Source organism: Triturus cristatus, chromosome 5_2 (assembly GCF_964204655.1).
Source record: "Triturus cristatus chromosome 5_2, aTriCri1.1, whole genome shotgun sequence".
NCBI lineage: Eukaryota > Metazoa > Chordata > Amphibia > Caudata > Salamandridae > Triturus > Triturus cristatus.
In genome coordinates, this window is record NC_140588.1 from 1,078,567,915 (window position 1) to 1,078,592,635 (window position 24,721).

A 24,721-nucleotide genomic window follows, 5' to 3' on the forward strand; every position below is an offset into this window, starting at 1 on the left:
TGGGGCTGGAGTGCCCCAGCACCGGTTTGAACTGGACTATGCATGGAGCACCTTGTGTGCCCCAGGCATGTCTCATTCCTTTCAGCCCTCCCTGCCCCAATACACTAAAGTCTGTCTGGGGAGGTGCTAGCACCTCCCCAAGCAGGAAACCTATTGTCCAGGCCTCCATGGCTGGGAGGGCTCCCAGCTGCAGGAGGTCAGACTCGTGTCTGTGGCAGCAGCATCCATTTTGTGATGCTGAGGCTTTGGTCAGAGTTAAACAGCAAAGTAGGATTTTAACATGTCTCTCCCTCTAGAAGGGAGGAATAATATCCTCATCACCAGAAATGGGATGGGGGAATTATTCCAAAGTGTTAGACACCTTACACGACATGTTTTGATAAAGCCAAACCATAGTTACCATAACCGTTTAAGATTATAAGGTACTTTAAGAGTATATGGTAGGCTATATCATAGAACAGCTATAAGGACATGGTTCCGAAAGCTGCAGACAGGCTCAGCTCATGCTAGAGCACCATCTCACATGTTACCAAGCACTCTGCCTCCAGGATTGTTAAGGCCTGCCATAGGAGTGGCTGATAGGTACACATGTGTCTATTGTGAGTGTAGATATAGGTATACTATATCTAAGCAAGGGGTGATTACACGACCCTGCCCCAGCTGAGTGATCAGCCAGTTGTGTCTTATTGTAAGGCCAGCCCAGGGGTGGCATAATACATGCTGCATCCCCTGGTAGGCCTGGGGTACACCTATGCCCTGGGTACCTAGGGTACACTGTACAGGGTCCAATAAGGTGATCCTTACCAATTGGGTATGTACCTAGGGTACATGGAGTCCATTTTAAAGAGAGAGCAGACAGCCTGAGACCCTGAATGGCAGGATCTCAGGCCAACTTAGTCGAAAAACCAGCTAGACACTAGGCAAAAAAGTTGGGGGTAACCATAGTCAGATATCCACCTTCCTACATTCGCGTTCCGCGGAAAATGCGGAATTGCCCAAAATTCGGCTTTCCGCAGAATTTTTTGCATGTTCGCGTTCTCAAAATGCGTGTTCGTGAGATATTACCCCCCCGAGCACGCAAATTGCGTTCGCGAACAGGAAAAAAGCTTTGCGAACAAGCAATTCTGCGTGTTCGCGGAATTTCTGCGTTCTCGCGGAGATTTTTTACCGTTTTGCGGAGCTTTGTGTAGCGCGACTATGAAAATTCCGCCCACCCCTAAAAATCAACTCGAATGGCCTTGCAATCTTGCGCGAGGCATGGAGCGGTTTGTGATGATTTTCGGCTCTACTTGCGCTACGGCTGCTAAATTGCACCACAAGTTACATATGTTCCTCCTGTTGGCAGAACTCCTTGGAATCTCGTGGAGTTTTTAGGTCTCGACCTTGCTATCGCGTAAGCGATCGCAAAGCGAGACTATTGTAAGTGGGTTTGAAAAGTGCTCCCAAAAAGCGGATTGCATGGCTAGCACGCGCACAATCACGCGCCTCGTGCCGCCATGCAATCCGCTTTTTGGGAGCACTTCAAAGGGTCCGCTCCCCCGCCTGGAATGCGCTCCCCCGCCCCCAAGCGCGCGCCACGCTACGCCGGGCTTGTCTATTTTTTTTAGGTTTTTTTTAAAACTTTAAGCGCGAGGCGCGCGTGCGGCCAATGCTTGTTTTTATTTACGTCAATGAGGTGAACGCTTAAAGAAAAATACGATTTAGTAAAAGAATGCTATACATTTTATGTGTTATGTAAAGCAAGAGGGGGGAGGGGCACCCCCATTCCCCTCACTCGTGCAAGTGTACTTGTTTCCAGCACGCAATCAGCGAAGCTCGGGTCCGACCTCAACAAAGACAACGTTCTTCGCTGTTTGTTTACTAGTTGTGTGCGGGGCTAACGCATGTCGAAGAGCACGACAATTGTAAGTCAGTTTTTCTCGGGCGCATGGCGTTCTGTTTCATTTCAGCACGGGTTTTTATTGAAATGTTATGATTTGTCACTTGATCTCAGCCATAACATTTAGAGGGGGTGAAAGAGCAGAAACCAGGCCTCCTCCTGCGCCGTTTTATTCGGATTTTCACACAGCGCAGCTTTCAACAATAGGAGCAGGCTTGTCAGGCTGATACCCGGACTCCCGGGGGGCTGAATGGCCTCTGGATTTAGTTTATTTTACCCAACGCTCGCCAAAGGCCCTTCGTGCATAATGGCGAGGATGAAAGGAGGACTCCAGGGCCCGTGGTCTTATTATCATCCACTAAATCTTCGTTGCCTGTCTCCTGTTTACAAACACTCCCTGTTGCCCTGACACGAGTGTTCCCTTGACTTCCAAGACGTCTATTGTGCATTAAATGTTGCAGAAAAGCAGAAATTACCATTTAAAAAACCCTGATGTCACTGTGGGGGTAAAGCATTAAGGGGGGAGGGGGGCACGTACTGGGTAAAACCGCCCCTCTTATACATTCACTGGCTCGAAGTCAGCCTAATGTTCCGCAGCTTATTGCAGCCAAAAGGCCAACCTCACCTTTGGGCAGCTCTGGGAACGCACCATTGATGAGTCTGTGCGGTGGGGCGGCCCCACGGCACCTCAGCACAATGCGGCTGTCTACATTGGAGCGTCATTAGCACACCAGGCCTTACTCAGGCCGGCGTTGGTACATTTACTGTGCCATCCGGCAATCAGTTACTTTTGTGAGAATAGTCAAAGCTGTAGTTGAGCGTTTTGCTTTGCTAGGATTGATGCTAATATTTATTATTCTGAAAGCACTGTACTGGTTTCCAGTCTTTTCAAATATCTTTTAAAAAGCACTGCATTGATAACAAGCATTTGCAATGCAATAGGTCTCGCATTTACGCGGGTTTAAGATATTGGCATTGTATATGACAATGCCTTTTATTTATGTTTCTAAAACCAAAACATAAATAAAGGGCATTGTCATGTACAATGCCAATAGCTCAAACTGCATAAATGCGAGACCTATTGCATTGCAAATGCTTGTTATGTAAGTCCACCGAATTCCGCGGAGTGAAACTCTGAGTTCCGCCTGCCTCAAATATTTTGAGATATGCACAGATAGCACAGGAGTAATTTAAGAGCATCGGATCAGGGGTGACTCATAGTCAGTCAGTCTGTCAGCTGTGTAGCGCTGACCAAGGTGCTGACAGGGGCTTTTGAACTCAAATCTCTCAAACGGGGATCCTCAGTTAGATTTTACAATAGCGCCTTGAAGGTCTCACATTTGTTGCAACTTCGAGCAAACATAAGAAGCAAGAAACGCACCAAGACCTGACACTACAGGCTCTCCAGGCCCCTCCTCTGAGGGCCCCTCAAGCTTGTCCACGATTGGAACGGCCGAATGAGCGCAGCTGCGCCCAGAAGCACCAATCTGAGCTTCTACCCTCCACTGCGCTATGTACAGCGCTACCCCACCGTCAGATGAAAGTACACACCATGTTACTTATTCCAGTTGTCAAACAATGAGGAGACACGTGTGCCTAGAAGCAGGTCCAGTTCCTGGCCTACCTGAACCTGGACGCAAACTGGCCTCTGAAACGTGTGTTGTTCCCGCACTCCAGCCGATGACTCTCTGGTGTGTACATCACCGTTAAGAGACCGCCCTCTTTTTCCAGCCTCCCGTTGCATTGTGGTCCTTGTAGTTGCATGTGACACACACACAGGTGCCCACATGCAGCGCCTTGTCATGGCACCTAGGAATGGGGTTGACATTTGCTCAGATTCCTGCATAGTTCGCTCTGTTACCGCCTCAGCTGAGGACGAATGACTCAGAAATATTCAGTGGTGCGTCACAGACGTCTGCGTGGGCCTCGCCACGACCTTTAGAAAGGTCACATGTAAATGTTACAGCTGTAGGACACGCATGTCTGCGCCCACGGCAGTGTCAGTAACATGGTCTCGCGTGAAGCCTGGCCGCGCACGCATCTCATTTCACGCGCCTTGAATCGCGGCTTTTACAAAGGTCGCGCTATAAAGAAATACATGGTTTAGAATCCTGAAGACTAGAGTCGTGGTCTCTCATCAATGGCCGGGCTCTGTCTCTGAATTTAAATTCCAAATGTCTCGATGGCTCAGCTGGTGCTCAGGGTCTGAGGGCCCCTCACCTACCAACACCCCACTTCACCCCGAGGGGTCAGGTCAGGCAGGGGTCAGGGCTGCTCGTGGTAACCCAGCCGCGCGGGCCCTCACTGGACACAGCCTCAAACCCTTTGTTTTGCATTATTTGTTTTCAGAGCACGGAAGCGCTGCGGGCGGAAAGGCCCCCAGCAGGAAAACAGCCCCCACCTTCTCAGTCTACAGAGGAAACGCGCGACGCCCGATAGGGCCCCTCCGGGCCTAGTGGACATGCCCCTGCAGGGCCCCAGGGCCACTCATGGCGGCAGAACTTCCAAAAAGAGGAGTGACATAAAAGGCCCCTGCGCAGCGCGCCTGGTGAAGCCGAACCGTGGTGGGGTCTAAATAACAGGAAGGAAGTGGACACACAAGGCGGGTTCCGGAAGAACCAGGCGGCATAGGGATTTTTAGAGCATAATGAATACCTGAAGTGCCTAAAAGCCCTGGATTCTGACCATGCTTTAACCCTGTGCACCAGGGCAGGGTCTAGGCTTTTGGGGACCAGGGCAAAGGGGAATGTGCGAGGCCCCTCTAATTTACATTTGTGACGCCTTCAGGAGTCCAGAAGCTGCTTTGCTCGGACTCCTCCTGGGCGCAGCTCCTCCTCTCAGCCTCCTCAAAGCATCTGTTTTACAGCTCATTTCGGGCTGAAGGTGTGAGAATTGCTTGTGGGCTGAGAGTCAAAACTGTGGGAGGCTAAACTGCTGACAATGGGGGTCCCGCAGTGCCTTTGAGTGGGCAGCCGGGCAGGAGGCCTAATTACAGGGCAAACCTGCAAAATGTGTTTCCTTGCAAATGGGACAAGAGGAAGTGTCCCCCTGCCCTAGGCCTTCCCACACCATCCCTGAGAGGACCAAGGGGGGGGGGGAGGGGCCTCCCATGGGCCAAATTGTTACAAGACACCTTTCTTTCAATTGGATCGGCAGGGGTATATGAGGATGGTGGTGTGTTGCACTTGTGGTAGGCAAAGTGCGAGGCCCTGCACAGCTGCCCACGCTGCCCATGCCTTGTGCTGACCCGGCTGTGCACAGCAGGGCTCACGCTCACCAGGAGTTTTGTGATTCATGTTCCCCAAACACACTTTGAAACACTGACAAAACCGCAAAGGTTCACTACAAATTGGCTAAAAGCCATGTTTGTAAAGAGCAGTTAAAAAAATTCCACTTGGTCTATTAGACTTTTTTAGGTCGGGCCTGGGCAGCGCATGCGCTACTCTGCAAGGCATGCTGGATTCAGGTATGGATTTGAAGCACCGCTCACTCTCCGCCCATATTTTTAATTGGCTTGTGTCATTGGCCTTTGTAAATGCTGACTTCTGATTCGTTAATAGGCTTGTTAGGCCTCCCTTAGTACCGCCTTGCCTTCATTTGTCACCTCCCATGAGGACTGGCCCTTTTACTTCTGTTGTTACACAGTACGTCTTATTAAGTCTGTAAGCACTATTTTTTCTATGAGTTTCTCCAACTGCAGGCATGATATGCTTTCCTGCAACATGGAGCGTGCCACGCGTGCTTTCACTTTCCAAGCAGCCTGGGACAATGGCGGTCGCTTCTTTGAAATGAAATAGGTCTTGCATTTACAAGGGTTTGAGCTATTAGCATTGTATATGACAATGCCTTTTATTTATGTGTTAATTATCGAAACAGATAAATAACAGGAATTTTTATTTACAATGCCAAGAGCTTAAGCTTTCTCAAATGCGAGACCTATTGCTTTGCAAATCCTTATTTAAATATTACATTCCATCTTTCACTTTTCCCTCTTGCCCCATTCAAGTAGCTACTTCCTCTAAAGCATATTTGTCTTTGCTTCCTGCAAAATGTTGTTAACCCTGCTGCATAATTTAGCCGTCTCCTGCCACATAATTCCAGTGCCCCTGTTTATAGTGCTATGAGGCCACAGTCTGTGGCAGAAAGCACTGTAAGTATGAAAGTCAGTATTTTAAAACAGTATTTCACATAGTCTAAGCTAGGGTGCTGCAAATTGATGCAGTGTTTGAGATAAAACAAATTTTTACAAAATATAGTTTTTAGTAATGAGTAATCAGACTATATCTAATGCAGACATTTTTATGTGTCTCCGTTATTCCAGAACTCAGCTGATAACACCCCAACATTACATCTCAAACAGAATATATATTTGCCACCATGAAGTTTTAAGCAGAGCTACTGGAATTATTCAGCAGGAGAGGACCACATTATGTGGCATGGTTGAATAAATTATGCAGCAAGAAAAGATAAATTATGCGGCACAATGCAGCACATTTCGTGGTTAGCATTACTTCATTATTTTGACATTTTAACTCATGGTTATGCTGTTAGGAGCAATATTTCACCTCATTAGTACCAGTTTAACACCCAAATACAGCAATAAGGAGCTACAAGATTACCAGTCAATCTTTGCAGAAGGCCTTCCATTGTTCCTGAACACTGTCACGTTTTAAGTAACTTTTGTTCTATTTGAGCTGGAATCAATTTTTTTGGGCTAAATTTTGCAGATTTCGCAGCAGATGATGGATTATGTAGCAAATGAAAAGGGGGGGCTCTTGGCCCCCCCGCCTGCATGGCGGTGCGGCGACCGCCCTTACCTCCTGGACCTCTCGGTGGTGGGGCGTGTCCTCCGGGGCGCGCCCTGCCACCGATTGGTTGCCACCCTCCCTGACCCGGATGGCGCTAATTGACATCCGGGTCGGGGAGGAGGGGGCGGGCTGCTGAGGGGCTGGGTGGGGGGGCGTAGCCACCCCCCTCCTCGGGCCTTCCATGATAAAGAAGCGGGGAGCGCCCAGGTGACCCCCTTGTTGCCTGGACGCTCCCCCACACCGGACGTGCCCTGCGCTCGGGGCTTCTTGTTTTTGTAATTTTCCTTTTTTCTTCCCCCTTGCAGGTGCGGTTTCGAGCGCGGACGGAGCGGAGTTGCTGTGCGGGCGAGGTCCGGTGCGTCGCGGGTACATCGAGCGTCTCGAGGTAGGCTGGGTCGCTGCGGTGCTCAGAAGACGGGACAGAGGTATTATCGAGGCAGCGGGTTGGGGCGGCGGCCAGCGCCGGCAGAGCGGATTTCCCGCACATTCTCCTCTTGTGCCGGGGACGATCCGGTGGGGGTTTTAAAATAAGAGAAAAAGCGCGGGCCTGGTACTGATCGCTATTATAAGTTCTGTGATTGCTAAGGTAGGGGAAACAGCCAAGGGCAGTGGAGGGGGTGGTTAAAAGAAGGTTCAAGCTTGTACTTACGTTGTTTAACCTTATACAGTCTGCTTTCACCAACTGCTTGATTTAACACTCCCAGGTATTAATGCATTTTCTATTTTAGGCATGTTAATACTGCATTCCTGCAATTTCACGTAGTAAGCTCTGAGTGGTGGACATCAGTTGTGGTCGCAGGTCAAATTCCGGCTGGGAGTGCGCAGGATTTGAACGGTAAGAGGAGAGCGGGGGGCTCGCATTGCATTGCTTCTGGTAGCCGCCGGGTGGGTCTACGTTAGAGTTTACTCACCCCTGACAAACCGGATAAGCCGGGGTGTTGCGGTTACGGTTGCATGGTGCTTACAGCCCCCTGTACATCCTCCATCTGGTGAAGGTAAAAAGCGCACTTACACCTGTGTTGTAATACTAGGAGTGTAGGGCAAGTGCTCCTCAGACATGCCGGGGCCGAAGGGTGGTAAAGGAGGGTCCAGGATGGAGGTTATGATGCAGGCCATGATGCGCGAGATGAGCAACATTAATAAGAGGTTGGGAAAAGTGGATGAATTAGAGGCCCTCATGAATGAAAGGTTTGCTGATCCCCCAGGCCCATCAGGCAGGCCCACGCGGCAGCGAAAGGCACCCTTGCCAAGGGGGGATTTCGCTAGCCCACCAAAGAAGTCTAAGGCCAAGAAGCCCAGGTACAGTGCCCCAGCCCCGGTAGTTCCGGTTCTGATTCCACCCGCACCCGCGGTTCCGGTACCTCTTATACCTGTGCCGGTAGTTCCGGCGCCCGCTGCACCGGCTCCTGCCATGCCGCCGGCGCTCCCTCCTGCGGGGCCTGCTTCCCCGCCCGTAGTACCGATGCCAGTGCCGGGTCTGCCGCCGCCGGTCACTCCGTTGCCTGCCACACCAGTGCCACCGGCCATGCCCCCTGGGGCGCCCGTAGTCCCAGCTGGTAACCCGGACTCGGTCCCTGCCGAATTGGTATCTCAAATAGCGGCCTTACTGCCTTGGCTGCAAAAGGGGGGCGTGTTACCTGCTTCATCAGATCATGCTGCAGAAGCGGCACAGTTGGTAGAAAGGATTAAATCGGCAGCGGCGGCTGACAGTGCTGCGGTTCCCTCATCTTCTTCACTTACAGGTTCCAGCCCCCCCAACCGAACGCAGATGGTGGTCAACCGGCCCGGGTGCCCGGAAATGGTAAGGAGGTGGCGCTGCCGCTCTTGGGGGATGGGTCAATGCCCTCCAGGAGTGAGAATTTGGCACAACATGTGTCCCAGGCAACGAAAGAAATGATTTGGGCGGGAAAATATATTTACATTTTTTCATTGCTACTTGATAACAGGGAAATGGAACATGCAAAGACACTAAAGGAGTGGATGCATCCGAGTGAATGGAGGGCACAGTGTTCTAGATTTAGGGTGGAGGAAACTTTGCTCAACTGGGTTAGGGCTTTCGCAGTATTCACGACCATCATGGCCGAACGGCCTCCTAATGTGCAGGCGCCATTGGCTTGCTACCAGAGTAGGATTGTGGGGTGGAGCGAACAGTACCCGGGGGATGCCTGGAAGGAGTATGATGTCAATTTCAGGAAAGCTAAAGAATTTGACACATCACTGACATGGGACAGGGTTGACTCTGTGTCTTGGCATAAGCAGTTCTCAGGGAGCACAGCCCCACCCCAGTCCACCAGTGCGGTCAGGGTGTACTCCGCCAGACCCCAACACCGCTTTCGGTCGGCCCTTGGGAGTGAGGTCCCGGGTAGGAGTAGGGGGGGGGTCTGAGAGAAAAGGGGTGTGCTGGGATTTCAATAAGCGCTCCTGCACAAGGGCCCATGGCACCTGTAGATTTAGACACGCATGTTCAGTCTGCGGTCACCCCTCCCACCCCGAGTCATCTTGCAGGTCCAAGCAGGGCAACCTCAGTCAGAGGGGGAGGGGGAAGCCAGAGTAGTGCAGATAATTTGGATATCCCCTCCCCTATAGATGTTTTAGCTATGATCCCTTGGTTGAACAGGTACCCGAACCACACAGCGGCCACTCTGCTTCAGGAGGGTTTCTCCCAAGGTTTTAGGATCCCGGCAGGGGGGTACACAGGTAGCACACATTGCAGGAATCAACTGTCAGTAAAACATAACCCCGCAGTGGTGGCTGCTAAGATTAGCAAGGAACTGTCTCTGGGCAGGATAGCTGGCCCTTTCCAGAAGGTGCCTGTACCGAATTTTGTGTGTTCACCGCTAGGGGTAGTACCCAAAAAAGAGAAAGGGGAGTTCAGACTGATCCACAACCTGTCGGCGCCTAGAGGAGCGTCATTGAATGATGCTATTGATGAGGGGATTTGTAGTGTAAAGTGTGCCTCATTTGACCAGGCAGTTGACTTCTTGCGGGCGCTGGGGCCAGGGGCAATGATGGCAAAATCAGACATAGAATCTGCTTTCCGTCTCCTCCCAGTCCATCCTTTAGACCACCACCTCTTAGGTTTCGCTTTTGAGGGCAAGTTTTACATGGATAAATGCATGCCCATGGGCTGTTCCATATCATGTGCCTACTTTGAGACGTTTAGCTCATTTTTGGAATGGGTCATGAGAGAGGCGACGGGCCACCAGCGGGTCATGCATTATCTGGACGATTTCCTTTTCTTAGGTGCGGCGGGATCTCAGGAGTGTGCTTGGGCATTGCAGGAATTTTGCGTGCTCATGCGGGCTTTTGGGGTCCCGCTAGCACCAGGGAAGACGGTTGGCCCGTCCACCTGTTTGGAATTCCTTGGTATCGAAATTGACTCAGTGGAAGGATGCTTCAGGTTGCCTTGGGACAAAGTGTCTAGGTTTAGAGCAGCCCTACGTCAATGCCTACGCAAAGAAAAGGTTACCTTGCAACAGCTACAGGAAGTGGTGGGGCAACTGAACTTTGCACTGCGGGTCATCCCAATGGCACGCCCTTTCTCACGCTCCATTGCCCAAGCTATGAAAGGGCTACGGGAGAAACATCACTGCACGAGGTGGTCATCTGAGGTTCGCCAGGATATGCATATATGGATGGCATTCCTGGAAGATTTTAATGGCAGAGTAGTGTGGTCAGGTCCTCCCGCCACATCAGCAGAATTGGGTTTATGGACAGACGCTGCGGGGAGTGCGGGCTTTGGTGTCATCCTGGGGACCAAGTGGGTCGCCCAGCGGTGGCCGGCAGAATGGAGAGCATGGGGTCTGACCGCCAATATTGGCTTCCTGGAACTCTTCTCAATATGGGTAGCATTGATGGTCTGGCCGGAACACTTATGCAATCAATCTGTGGTGTTCTGGTATGATAACATGACAGTTGTGGAATGTATAAACCAACAGGGGGCACGCTGTCCATTCATACTGCGCTTGATAAAGGAGATTGTATTGCAGTGCTTAAAATGGAATGTGGTTTTCAGAGCCAAGCATGTCCCTGGCATCCTCAACAATGCAGCTGACTCCCTTTCTCGCTTTAAAATGCAGGTTTTCAGGGAACATCTTCCTTCAGCAGACCCCTCGCCAGCGCACTTCCCGGCAGTACTTTGGCGGATTGGTGCCCCAGATTACAGGACCTCGTGGTTGCTAGCTTAGCCCCCAGGACCAAGACAGCTTACGAAGGGGCGTTTTTGTCTTACCGGGCTTTCTTGGGGCAGGAATGGGAGTTTAGGTGGGCCCTGGAGGACAGCTTTGCAGCCTACCTAGAATCGATGCACAGGGAAGGGCGCTCAGTGGCGGCTGCGAGCAGACATAGGGCGGTGGTCTCCTTCTTCGCACAGGCTAAGGGCATGCGAGATCCCACTAACACCTTTATGGTACGCAAGGCCTTGAGGGGTTGGCGCCGTTTACAGGGTTACCGGGGTGATAAGAGAAGGCCCATTGGACTGGCACGGCTGACAGCCTTATTGGGGGCGCTTCACAGTGTCTGTAGCTCCGAGTGGGAGGTACTTCTGTTCAAGGCTGCATTTTCCCTGGCCTTCTATGGGGCTCTGAGGATTGGGGAGTTAGTTGCTGGGTCGAAAGTTGATAAGTTGGGCGGCCTACAGTGGGCGAAGATCAGTGAGGACACTATGTGGATAACAATTCAGAGATCAAAAACTGACCAGGATTCTCGGGGTCACACCATAGTGCTCCACCGGGCCCGGGCCAACCCTTGCTGCCCGGTTTCTCACGTGGAGGCTTTCTGCAAGCAGCGGGAGGGCACGGCGGGGGGCGCACTGTTGTGTCACGCCGACGGTACACCATTGACCAGGTACCAGTTTAGGCGAGTCTTGGAGCTGACTGTCAGACTGGCAGGTTTTGATCCAAAAGAATTCGGCACCCACTCCTTTAGGATTGGGGCAGCAACTGAGGCAGTGGCGAGGGGTCTCCCAGTTGAGAATGTGAAGAGACTGGGGAGATGGTCGTCCGAACGTTACAAACGTTATGTACGAATTGACATGTTGTGACAGGACGGTGCTCACGCCTGGTATGTTTCTGTTTTTTTGCAGTTTCTCAAACCTGTGACGCAGGGGAGGAACTCGCCACCGGGCGTCAACAATCGACACCAGCACAGCACGAAGGACACAGGAAATTGGTGACTTGGATTGTGGGCCACTCTTATGTTAGGCGTGCGGAACATGTTTTTCTTTCAGGAGACCGTAGGACGAAGGCAACGCAAAAGGGGTTTGATATCTCATTCTTCGGGAGGGGGGGGTCTATGCCTCAGCCAGTTTAGGAACTTTTTCCAGGGACTCTTAGCTCAACAGCCCGCCCCCCGTCAGTGGTGATACTTCACCTGGGGGAGAATGATTTGGCCAAACTTGGGAGGCGCATCCTTATTGAGGAGATCATCTCTACTGCGGGGTGGGTGGCCAGGACTTGCCCGGGTTCCACAGTAGTTTGGTCGCAACTTATCCCTCGGTGGAAGTGGCGAGGGGGGGACTCGGTCAGGGCATTGAATCACTCGGTACGGAGGATCAACACACAGTTGGACAAATTATTTCGAGCCCCCCGGTTGCAGACGATTCCACATGGGTGTATCTGGGGCGAGCAGTTCTACCTGAGGGAAGGGGTACACTTGACTTAGGCAGCGAACGTCTTGTGGGCTAATAATGTCTGGGCCTGGTTGGAGGGATTTGCAAAGTAAGCGCGCTCCTGGTTTAGGTCTAGGAAGGGGGAGGCCAGATCGTCGGTTAACAATGCTGGCCTGTGGCGGTAAGGTCATGACCGGTGAGCAACTATTTTAAGGTCTGAGGGGGCGGGCATCATCCTATGGAGGTTCCCGCCCAGGGGGAGGGGCCATTGGCCCCTCCTAGAACTTCAGGGGCAAGGTAACTGGTGTTTCAAAGGGGCGCGGGTTGGGGAGTCACGCTTTCCTTAGGCTGGTAGCCACCCCGCGCGTGCATACTCATGACGTCACCGGATGGCGCAGAGTAAGGGCCCTCCTTTAGTGGGTAAATGAAGTTCACGGCGTGGACCGGGTTAATTACCGGGCCCGGCTGCGCATGCGCACATCTTTAGGTGAGGCGCAGCTAGTAGGACCTGACACCGGTTAGCGACCTTGCCATATGGCCCAGAAATGTTAGTATACAAAAATGCAGAGGAGGATGTTAGACTCGGTTAGGAAACAATCTGTATTAGAGTTTTTGTTAAGGATAGTCACTCACACCTGTTGACAATAATGTATCTAATGTCCTGCTGATTTTTGTATAATTGATTATCGTGAAATCAAAAACTTTTATTGTTTTATAACTTAATAAATACGGCCGGGGGGTCTTGCGACCTCCCGCCTTCCAAAGATACCATGTTTTATGTTCCTGTGTCCGGGGGTTGGTGAGGTCATAGGGAGGGGGGCGGCAACCAGTCACTGACCATGTGAAAAGGGAGGGCTCTTGGACCCCCGCCCGCATGGCGGTGCGGCGACTGCCCTTACCTCCTGGACCTCTCGGTGGTGGGGCGTGTCCTCCGGGGCGCGCCCTGCCACCGATTGGTTGCCACCCTCCCTGACCCGGATGGCGCTAATCGACATCCGGGTCGGGGGGGAGGGGGTGGGCTGCTGAGGGGCTGGGTGGGGGGGCGTAGCCACCCCCCCCTCGGGCCTTCCATGATAAAGAAGCGGGGAGCGCCCAGGTGACCCCCTTGTTGCCTGGACGCTCCCCCACACCGGACGTGCCCTGCGCTCGGGGCTTCTTGTTTTCCCACCCACCTTCCCTGGAGCAACGCGGTTGATGCGTTAATAGTCCGAGTTACTGTGTAAATTGCTAGGATGTTGTTAGCTTAATTTTGCAGGCATTGTAAACTATAATTGAAATGTTTATTTTCTGATGAGGTTTTCTGTAGGCCTTTCTCTCCCAGTGTAGTGATCGATACTGTATCCGGAATGTTATGTTGATGATGTTGATTTCTCGTAGGCCTTTCTCTCCCATTGTAGTGATCGATACTGTATCCGGAATGTTATGTTGATGATGTTGATTTCTCGTAGGCCTTTCTCTCCCAGTGTAGTGATCGATACTGTATCCGGAATGTTATGTTGATGATGATTTCTCGTAGGCCTTTCTCTCCCATTGTAGTGATCGATACTGTATCCGGAATGTTATGTTGATGTTGATTTCTCGTAGGCCTTTCTCTCCCATTGTAGTAATGGTATTGTATTATGTGTTGCTGCTGCAATTGTGTTTAGGCCCCTTTTTTTCCCTTTGTAGCTCTACGGCGTTATACATGATGTATGATTTAGTTAGTGTAGTTGTCTTTTAGAATTTTTTCCCATAGGTCGTCGTATTTATGAGGAATGGGGCGTGCGGTAAGGTCATGACCGGTGAGCAACTATTTTAAGGTCTGAGGGGGCGGGCATCATCCTATGGAGGTTCCCACCCAGGGGGAGGGGACATTGGCCCCTCCTAGAACTTCAGGGGCAAGGTAACTGGTGCTTCAAAGGGGCGCGGGTTGGGGAGTCACGCTTTCCTTAGGCTGGTAGCCACCCCGCGCGTGCATACTCATGACGTCACCGGATGGCGCAGAGTAAGGGCCCTCCTTAAGTGGGTAAATGAAGTTCACGGCGTGGACCGGGTAATTACCGGGCCCGGCTGCGCATGCGCACATCTTTAAGTGAGGCGCAGCTAGTAGGACCTGACACCGGTTAGCGACCTTGCCATATGGCCCTGAAATGTTAGTATACAAAAATGCAGAGGAGGATGTTAGACTCGGTTAGGAAACAATCTGTATTAGAGTTTTTGTTAAGGATAGTCACTCACACCTGTTGACAATAATGTATCTAATGTCCTGCTGATTGTTGTATAACTGATTATCGTGCAATCAAAAATTTTATTGTTTTATAACTTAATTAATACGGCCGGGGGTCTTGCGACCTCCCGCCTTCCAAAGATACCATGTTTTATGTTCCTGTGTCCGGGGGTTGGTGAGGTCATAGGGAGGGGGGGCGGCAGCCAGTCACTGACCACGTGCGGTAAACTCATAATTATGTGAAATACGCTGCTGCTGCAGAAACTCATAATTCTGGTGACCATGGCTTTAAGTGACTCAATCAATTAAAGCTGGTAAGAAGGCTGGTTTCTTCTCTAACTTTCTGCTCTACCCCACACCCTTCACTTTCAGGCAGAGGCACCTCAAAGTCAGCATTAACTGTTCAGGGACAGTTTTTATTGTGATAGCTATGTCCATTGGGAGGCAGGTAGAAGGCCAGCTGGGTTGCATTCAGATGCAGAGCACTAATCCTCTCGACCCTGTGGCCTCAGAGTAATGGTCCAGGAGTAAGAGGAATGGAGCGAGATTCATGGATGTTGTCAAATAGATGGCCCAGAATAGAGAGCACTGTATGGGGGCTAATGTTTATATTTACAAATGGCCAGAGAGAGCTTCTTCAGAGCGATACCCCCCAAAGAAGGCGACAATATACGTGTCCTTTTCCTTTTTCATTTTTTTTTAAAGGGCCGTTCATCAGTGCAGCAGGTACTGCTGCCAGGTGTGTAAGTGGCCACTGTTGGTTATCATTAATGAAGCAGATGCAGCAGGGCTGGGGCCCAGGGGTTTGAGGAGCCCACTGCATCACCGTTATGACAGTCTACCTTTAAAAAAGGGGCATGGGAGATTATTTTCCTTTCTAGCATTACGACCAAGGGCACCCTCGCAGAAGAAAGGGGTACAACATGGGAGCTCTTTTTTTCGAACAGGACTGAGAGCCTGTTTCAAGATTGGAGTGATGGTCAGGCATGTTGGGGACGAGGTGAAAGATGCAGAGGAGATAGCCTGCTACTCAGGACTGCAGTTATCATTAGTACAGTAGGTGAAGTTGCATTAGGGTCTAAGGGTGTGAGGGGCTCACAAACCAACCCAATTTTGAGGAGCAGTTTTTGGGACAATGCATGTTTTTGTTTGATGCATTTGCTGTTTTATAAGTCTCAAATTTAGTGTGGTTTATGAACTATAGAAAAAGTATTCCTGAAATCATCTCATAAGCCACGCCTTCTGCACGCAGCCATATCCGTTCTGCTCTCCCAATCCTTGCTGTAAAGTTTTGGAGGGGGCCCGACCTCAAAACATTTTGCTTAGGGGGGGCTCAGAGCAAAAACGTTTGAAGACCTCTGCTCTAAAGGGACCTTTGATTAACAGCTTCCAACTTGGTCTTCACCATTGCTTCAACTGGATGTAGGCGTGGTAGGCGCTATACTCCAAACCTAGCTATCCTGATTAAAAAACGCAAACTCTTTGAAAGAGCAGGTGAGCGAAAAGTTAAAAAAAGTTCTCTCTACCCAGTGCTACATCACCTACATTAAGGATTCTATAATTCCCTTTTGATCAATGGCGTTTTCTTATGTTTTAAGACAGTTTGTGACATCATTCTCTGAATGACCTATGTCAAAGACAGTAGTACGATCCGTAATTCAAGAATGGTAATTATACGTTTCACATCAACTGGGATTTAATGGTCTGTTTAAGACTTGTATTGTACAAATATGTGTATAAATTCTGTCATGATCTTCTCCCTGCACTAACCTGCTTGACCTGATCTTTTGCAGAGATGCAATACTCCGAATGGCCAGAATGTACACACCTTCTGAGCAGTAGAGCCTGCAGTATGCCTGGAGTATGGGCACCCGCTGGAAAGAGGCTGTGCATCTCTGATGGACTCTCTATGAGACACACAAATTAAGCCAATGCTGACTGTGTGAGCCACGGAGCCACAGGGGTCTCACATGGCTTGCAAAGAGTGACGGCCATCTTGAAATCTTAGAGCTGCACTTTCAGATGCAGTAGAGGCTGGCAGCATGCGTGGAATGTGGGCACCCCTGGAAAGAGGCTGTGCATCTCTGATGGGCACGCTATGAGACACATGAATGAAGCCAATGCTGACTGTGTGCGCCACGGAGCCATAGGAGTCTCACATGGCTAGCAAAGAGTGGCGGCCATCCTGAACTCTTAGAGCTGCACTTTCAGGTGCAGAAGAGGCTGGCAGCATGCGTGGAGTGTGGGCACCCCTGGAAAGAGGCTGTGCATCTCTGATGGGCACGCTATGAGACACATGAATGAAGCCAATGCTAACTGTGTGCGCCACGGAGCCACAGGAGTCTCACATGGCTTGCAAAGAGTGGCGGCCATCTTGAACTCTTAGGGTCGAACTTCTTCCTGGTCTGTAGTGTCCATGTAGGCAGGTGGGACACATAGTTGCTGCAACACAGATGTTGTCAGAGTTTGGAATCTTTGAAGACTATTTTTAGGTCTCGGCTCGAAGGCTGCGCTTGCGCAGTCTCGGTTCGAGATTTAATGTTTTGGAGAAGAGGGGCTTGAACCCGCCCCTCTTCTCTCCTCTTCTCCATTGGCTGGCCTCTTGAATGCTGGCCAGCCATTGGAGAAGAGGATTGTCTCTCCGAACAGGTCCCGTCCTTTTCGGATTCGGGGGCGTGTTTTTTGCTACTTTTCTAATTATCTCCTCCAGCCAATGGCAAGAGGAGAGAAAAGAAAAACACACCCCCGAATCCGAAAACGCCGCTGCCTTTCGCCTCGGAGAAAGGCAGTGGTGTGCTTGTTTATTAAACGATTGTCGTGTGACTGAAATTGCAAGTCAGCACCACTGGCTTTGCCAATGCTTGTCTTTTTTGAAGGCCGGACAGAAGCCTTCTAACCACGTTCTCGTGTAGCACCATCCCTTCGCGCTCCCTCTGCTTTGAAGACGTTCTCCTGACTGTGTTTCGAGTTTCTGTATCCTCGGCATTTACTACGCTACGCCACAGTCACAGTGCTGTTTCCACATCTTCTGGCTGGAAGGCGTTCCTTCTTTTACCCGTCTCACTGGTCAATCGTTCCTCCCGTCCGCCAGGTGGCGCGCTCTCGTTCCCGACTCGTTGGCCGCCGGCCACTCGCAGTCTGTGTTCCGGGTCCCTCCCTCCGCAGCACCGCCTGAAGCCCCCGGCGCCCCTCTCCCTCCCTGCCCGGCCTGGCCCTTGGCTGCCTCTTGCTGCTCCCCGCACCGCTACTGGGCCGCCTGCCCCTGCTGCCTCTTGCCACCGCGGGGAGCAGCCCCCGCCATGCCCGGCCCCGCCGCCGGGAGCAGGGCCCGGGTCTACGCCGAGGTGAACAGCCTGAGGAGCCGCGACTATTGGGATTACGAGGCGCACGTTCCGAGCTGGGGGTGAGAATCCACCCCACATAGGCCCTCCGCGGCCATGGATATTGCTCTGTGTTATCGGCGGTTGTAGAAATTGATACCTATCCACTGAACACTGGCAGGCTACCAATGTCAGAGATCGGAGGCGACACTGATCACAGATAGGTTGTTAGTTGTTCGCAGCTCCCGATACCACGGATCATATTTATTGCAGACTGCAGCCTCCTACGATATCATTTATTTATACTGACCGCTTCTCCCATTACCTACTGTCAGTATTTGACGCATGGCGAATAACTAGACATGTTTAAGTAAGTGGGGACGCCGAATATCTCAAAATGGTCCCATAGTAGGTCTGGGTGCATCGATGGTTTTTGAGAGGACGTTGTATCGTGCTGTCGATACTATTATGCCATCTGTTGAGGTTTTGAACAGGGTTCTAGGATTTTTTTTTTTGATCGGGTTACGAGATGTGATGGGATTGAGAGACAGCGTCAGCCTTCAATTTAAGGAATGGATGCTGGGGCACATCACCTAACAAGCATTCTGTTAGGCAAATGGGGGTAAATTCATAATTTGTCATTATAAGAAATTAACAGTTTTCGGGATCGTGTAACCCAATTTACAAGTTCCAGTATTTATCATGTTTATATGATTGTGCCTAATTTAAATATTGCTGTGGAGACTTGTGCACGAAGGCAGTTTTTTTTTCTTCCGAAGCGGGTTTTAAAAAGCACGTCCTTGCTGCTGAAAATGTATTGCCATTCTTAACTCTAGACAAACTTTAAAACAGTGAACACATTTTACATCATGGCTTCCCAACCTACCTTGTACTACTGCTCATCGCTCTGAAGTGGCCGAAAGGCGAGATTTGCAGCGCTTTCCCAAAACATCACATATATATATATATCCATGGTGAGAGAGCGAAATCTCAGCAATGAATGTGCTCCCTTGACATTTTTACCACTAAAGATGACTCACAATTTTCCCCTGCCATAGTTCTCTTCTTTCCACAACTGCATTGCAGTTTACCTTTCTTGTGTTTCCTGCTCTTGAAAACATTTTTGAAGCCTCTGTGTTTGAGACAGATTGAAAATTCTGCTTTGTATGATGACTTGTTTCGTACTTTGGATCTCACCAATAAGACCGCTTTACCTTTTTCTTGTTTCAGACCTATTGTGTCCAATACAGTGAATATATCCATATTGTGGGCTTTGGGATATATAAGAAGGTTTCGGGTGCTCATTTGTATTTTCTACCTGGCTGGTCGAAGTAAAGTGGTCAGCAACACAATATCACTACCACAGTAACTATCTCTCACTCTAACACACTACTTAAAAACTTCACTCTCTCTCCATCTCACTACCTCACTCTCTATCACTACATCACTATCTATTTCTATCTCACTCTCACTACCTCACTATATCACAACACACTCTCTCAAAACTTCACTACATCACTCTCTCACTACCTCACAACTTCGCTCTCTCTTTTTAACTCACTAATTCACTCTCTCTATCTCACTACCTCACTCTCTCTCTCAAATACACTAAGTCACTTACACTCACTCTTTCACTACCTCACTCTATCTCACTACTTCACTACATCACTCTCTGTTTCTATCTTAATACCTCACAACATTCCTCACTACTTCACTCTCTCTTTCACTACCTCAATCTTTCTCTATCTCACTACCTCACAACATCACTCACTGTTTCTTTCTCACTACGTCAGAAAATACCTCTCACTCACTCTTTCACTACCTCACTCTCTATCTACCTCACTCTCTCACTACATAACTCTCTATACATCACTACTCCCCTCTATCTATATCACTACCTCACTATCTCACTACTTCTCTCTCTAAAAAGATCACTACCTCACTCTCTCACTACCTCACTCTCTATATCACAACTTCACTCTCTCTCTAACTCACTACATCACTCACTCTCTATCTCTCTACCTCACTCTTTCTATCTCACTAACTCACTTTCACTGTCTCTTTCACTACCTCTCTCTATCTCTCTATATCACAACACCACTCTGCTTACATCTCACTACCTCACAACATCCCTCTCCCTCACTACATCACTGTTTCACTACCCCACTCTCTCTCACTACATAACTCTCTCTACCTCACTACTCCACTCTATCTCACTACCTCACTATCTCACAACTTCTCTCTCTCAAAACATCACTACCTCACTCTCTAGCTCACAACCTCACAACTTCACTCTCTCTCACTCACTACCTCAATCACTCTCTATCTCAGTACCTCACTCTTTCTATCTCACTAACTCACTTTCATTCTCTCTTTCACTACCTCTCTCTCTATCTCACTACATCACAACATCACTCTATGCTTATATATCACTACCTCACAACATCCCTCTCCCTCACTACATCACTCTTTCACTACCTCACTCTCTATCTACCTCACTACCTCACTCTCTATCTACCTCACTCTCTGTCTCACTACCTCACTCTCTATCTACCTCACTCTCTCTCACAACCTCACTCTCTAGTTCAATACCTCACTCTCTCTCTATCTCACTACCTCACTCTCTCTCTGCTAATGCAATAGATATCACATATGCAAAAAAAAAGCTAATGCCATTTATTTAGGGATACAAAAATGATAAAAAAAATAATAAGCAATACCGATAGCTCTACCTATAATATTGCCGAGACCATTGCATTGTAAATGCTTGTTATCTTTGGAAGTTTGACACAAGATTGAACTGGATACAGGCAAGTATTCAAGCACAATAATTGTGATTAAGGCATCAAGCTTTGCAAGGGGACACTATTTTCAGGAGTTATCAGTTGGCCATTATGAACTCTTTTGTTTGCATTCTTTTTTCCAGAAGAGGAATGAAAAAGATCCTCATCTTGTAGGCACTTTGATAGTCTTTCTTTTGAGATGTGTTTGACATTAGAGTATTGGCGTAAGTAGGGAATTGTTTGCTTGTTAGCTCTATAACATTAATATCCATTTATTATATTGCAGTTTCTGAATATTTCACTTTGAAGGAAGAGAATCTTAAGTTCTTCATGAAGGTCTCAAGTGGGGGGGCCGTATCGAATGGAGGAATGAGTTGTTCTATGGCTTGTGTGAATTGTAGCGGAAAGCCTGTTTTCTTGTTTTCTCTTCTATATCTTGAAAAGCTCCATCATATTGGTCTTTGGGAGTTTTTTTGTCCAGTAGTTCAGTTTGTTGATTTGGCTAGCTTTGTAGATGATGGCGAGTGATTTCAGCTGGGTAATTCCTGGGAGGGGTAGCCAGTAAAAGTCCCTGAGAATGAAGGCAATATGAATCACCAGTGACATTGTATGGAAGACTACTTTGGGGAGAATCATGGGCTGTCAGGTGGGATAGGAAGTAAGACTTTGCACCCATTGATGTTAAAGGGCATGGGGTCTTGCACCTCAGTTCAAAAGATGGCAGCTGGGAGGGGATGTTTGATCACAGAGGAGGCTTACCCATACCTGTTGACCTGCTGTTTCTTTTTACATCCTCATTGAAGCAGGACTTGATGTAGTTGACCAGAAAGAAAGTGCTAGTGGAGAGGGGGAAAGGGAAGAAGTTACATTTTGTTGTGCTCTCTTGGTCTGAGCTGGAGCTGGCTTCTGTGTGTTCTCTTTTGGTGGGACTCAAGTCCAGGGCCGTTTCTAGGTGTTTTGCCGCCCTAGGCCAGAATTGAAAAATGCCGCCCCCTCCCTTTTACTACCATCACTCTCTCCCCCTGTCATCCAGGCTAAAGAGACACACCCTCTACTGCCGAACACTTCTATGTTACTCCCATTTACTATCAGGAAACACGATCACAACAGTCATTCCTGCAAACGACCTAAACGAAAGGCCCAGGCCAGACCGTTACGGTAGCCATACACTCACAGAACTATGTCCACGGATGCCCAATAGAGCCTTGTGTTTAAATACCACCGAGGCGTCAAGTGCACCTCCTTTTTCAAAACCATAAACAACAAAAATAGTAACCTGCACCATCTTCCAAGGCCAGACCTAATGGTTTTGCCAACGCTTGTTTTTTTCCCCACTGAGGCACCTGAAATAGTTATCATCTACCATTGTATCCATTTAATAGAGGCTGATCACAACAATTAAAAGATTTCCACGTCAGGGAGAGTATAAGTCATGATGTTCAAATCTGCGCTAATCAGAGACCATGGCAAGACGTTAATAAAGTCTGGTGTACAACACAGAATGAACTGCTTCTTGGCGCTGTGAATAGAAGATATTCACAAGCTCGTGCATGTTACCGCTATGAGAGTAATCCTGACCAGAATTTGAGCCGGTGCAAGGCAGAATGCACACTTCACCATAGTTGACAAGTGCTTCCATGTTGTGGAACACCTTCAACCAATCCTGGGTTTGCGGCCACCTGTGCATTGCACTCTGGGATTTGTAGTCGTACTTTTAACAGGGTAAGCACTGGCTCAAAAATCCCAGCGTGGACATTGACGTTGGCCTGAACAGTCACTATTGGATGACGATATCTGGAATGACACTAGGCTAGTGGTCAGTTCTTTTTTTCTTTTTAAGGGGTTTTATATAGCACAATCTTGACCCGAAAGTATCGGGTATCAGAGCGTTTTACACAAGTACAAGTTGCGTTACATCATGATGACACATTCATTTTTGTTAGTCACGAACACCCTATCATTATGACAACAGGGGCAAAGTTCACTGAGCTGCCAATATTTCAACCCAGAATTCCTAAAGAGAACAATAAAAATGTTTACCAGTTCAACTAGAGGCAGTCTAGGGGCTGAACAAAGGGAGGTGTGGGGCGGAAAGACAAATCAGGTTTTCATTAAACTCCGCAGTGAATTGTTGCAGGACGAGCAACCGTTACATACCTAGTGATATTATATGCCTGACAATGAGGGAGAGCTCTGTGCTATCCGAGATGTCTGACTCCATAGTACACATTCAGGTATGAGGGCAGGAAGAACAGGCACAGTATTCTGACTGGGAGATGGTAAACTGAGTTCACTTTCACTACAGTCCTCTGACTTGCTCCAGCCCTGCAAACCCCATTCTTTCCCTGAACCCAGAAAACTTGTTTACCGCCTCTTAGTCTGAAATCAGCGGAAATATTCTGGGGCTCGTAGAGTCACCCGAGTAGTTTATATGCGTGGTCGCCATCTTGAAATGAGCAATTTGTTGCTGTATTTTAAAACGGGTGTTCCGCCAATTACCATGTTTTTTCCACGTATGCTAGCACTAACGTGAGGTATAATGTTCGAGAAATACAATAGTAAGTATTATTCGTCTGGAAGAAAAATTAAATAGAATTAATTTCAAAATAAAGTGCAGAAAACGGTGCACTGAGCTACTATTTAATTTGCGGAAGCATTTATAATAACGCTTAGGCAGCTAGTGAGGGTTAATAAGGCATAACAGTGGAACCCCCTCACCCCTACGCGTACCCAATTTGAAAGTCTCACATCAGACTATGCAAAGCTAGTCCAAGATGGCCTCGGAGTATACATACCACCTTGCGCGTTTGTCTCCATAGAGCTACGCCCTTTACTCTGATGTGGGGCAACTCAGTTTGCCATTGCTAAGCTACGGAAGCAGCTGGTTAGCGTGTGTGGCTTACGTTTTCTTTTGCACAAATACCCACCTTGTTGTTCCCCTATCAGGGCCGTTTCTTCCATTAGGCAAGACTAGGCGGCCGCCTAGCTTTACTTTCGTAGGTTCAAATAAAATTTAAAAAATCCCCCTTTTGCCGCCCTAGGCGGCTGCCTAGTCTTGCCTAATGGTAGAAACGGCCCTGCTCAAGTCACATAAAGGACATGCATCAAACTTGAAATACAGCAGTATGCTGTTGGGTGTTGACTTGCTTGACCAATAAACCCCCCCAAGAGTCCCATATTTACAATAAAGATTATTAAAGTCGAATTGAACCTTGTAGTGTGCTGTAGCTGACAGGGCAGGGAGGGCCAGGAGGATTTGTTCATTTGGAAGTATTGATTCTCAGGCCTGTAGAGGATTGGCACAATCAATGTGTTGTGAGGTTTTCTGCGTGGGGTGGTTGGAAGGTTATGGAGTGTGCAGCGCTGGAGTGCACGCTGTGGATTTTGTTGACAAGAGTGGGTGATGTTGGTGGATTGTCTGATAGGGCACCTTCCACAGGTTCTGAATATCCCTTTCTCAGTGAGCCATCCTTTACATTCTGAATTCATCAAGTACAAGCATGGTTAGCCATCATTTCATTTTTCAACAAACGTGATTGTGTAGCATTTATTAGGGATCATTTCACGAATATGAAGAAAAGCCTTGGTCTCTGTCCAGCCCACACCAGAAGGCGTCAGAGGTCAGTCAGGTAGGAAGGAAAAGCAAGCAAGACAAACAGGAGGAAACTACTTTAAGGTGAGAAGCAGGTCATGGGGTCAGATGGACCAGTAGACCTCAAACTGCCCTTTATCAGAAGACATAACATCTCTTCACCATCCACACCCATGCCGCCTTTAGGGTTGGGCTTCTATATGAGCGGGTTGTCTCTTTCCACCGGTGTATGCTGTGTATCCTTACCTAGGTTCTGAAGCCTCATTTGCTTGGTGGGAATAACAACCTCCTCTCCACCACGGCTCCCGTTCACCCGGATGTTGAAACCCAGGAAGTATTTGAGCTCCGCGGCTCCGAACCAGCATCCAGTGTTGATTCCACCTTCCTGCAGGTAGCGCCGGCATTCCAGAACGGAATTCTCATTATCACTGTACCTGGTGGAGGACAGACCCAAATGTAAGGGATTGACATGGTTGTGTCACATGATAACACACAAAGCTTCCAATCTGGGAGGCAGACTGAGAC

The 24,721-nt window shown here is 49.0% G+C and overlaps 2 protein-coding genes across 4 annotated transcripts in view; one reads left to right on the plus strand and one right to left on the minus strand.

Annotated features, from left to right (window-relative positions):
* The window catches only part of LOC146829702 (uncharacterized), a 59,747-nt gene extending 42,761 nt beyond the window's left edge, over positions 1–16,986 (plus strand). The window contains exons 2-3 of one of the 3 annotated variants that reach the window (XM_085608414.1): positions 6,993–7,072; positions 7,416–13,082. In XM_085608414.1, coding sequence (XP_085464540.1) covers positions 9,123–10,874 — 1,752 coding nt within the window. In that variant the 5' untranslated portion in view covers positions 6,993–7,072; positions 7,416–9,122 and the 3' untranslated portion in view covers positions 10,875–13,082. Of the gene's footprint in view, positions 1–6,992; positions 13,083–16,294 lie in introns of those variants that run through there. The other 2 variants (XR_014962285.1, XM_085608412.1) reach the window with 2 other exon arrangements.
* The window catches only part of IL2RG (interleukin 2 receptor subunit gamma), a 308,376-nt gene that overhangs the window by 156,383 nt on the left and 127,272 nt on the right, over positions 1–24,721 (minus strand). The window contains exon 3 of the mRNA XM_085608415.1: positions 24,443–24,630. Coding sequence (XP_085464541.1) covers positions 24,443–24,630 — 188 coding nt within the window. The remainder of the gene's footprint in view (positions 1–24,442; positions 24,631–24,721) is intronic.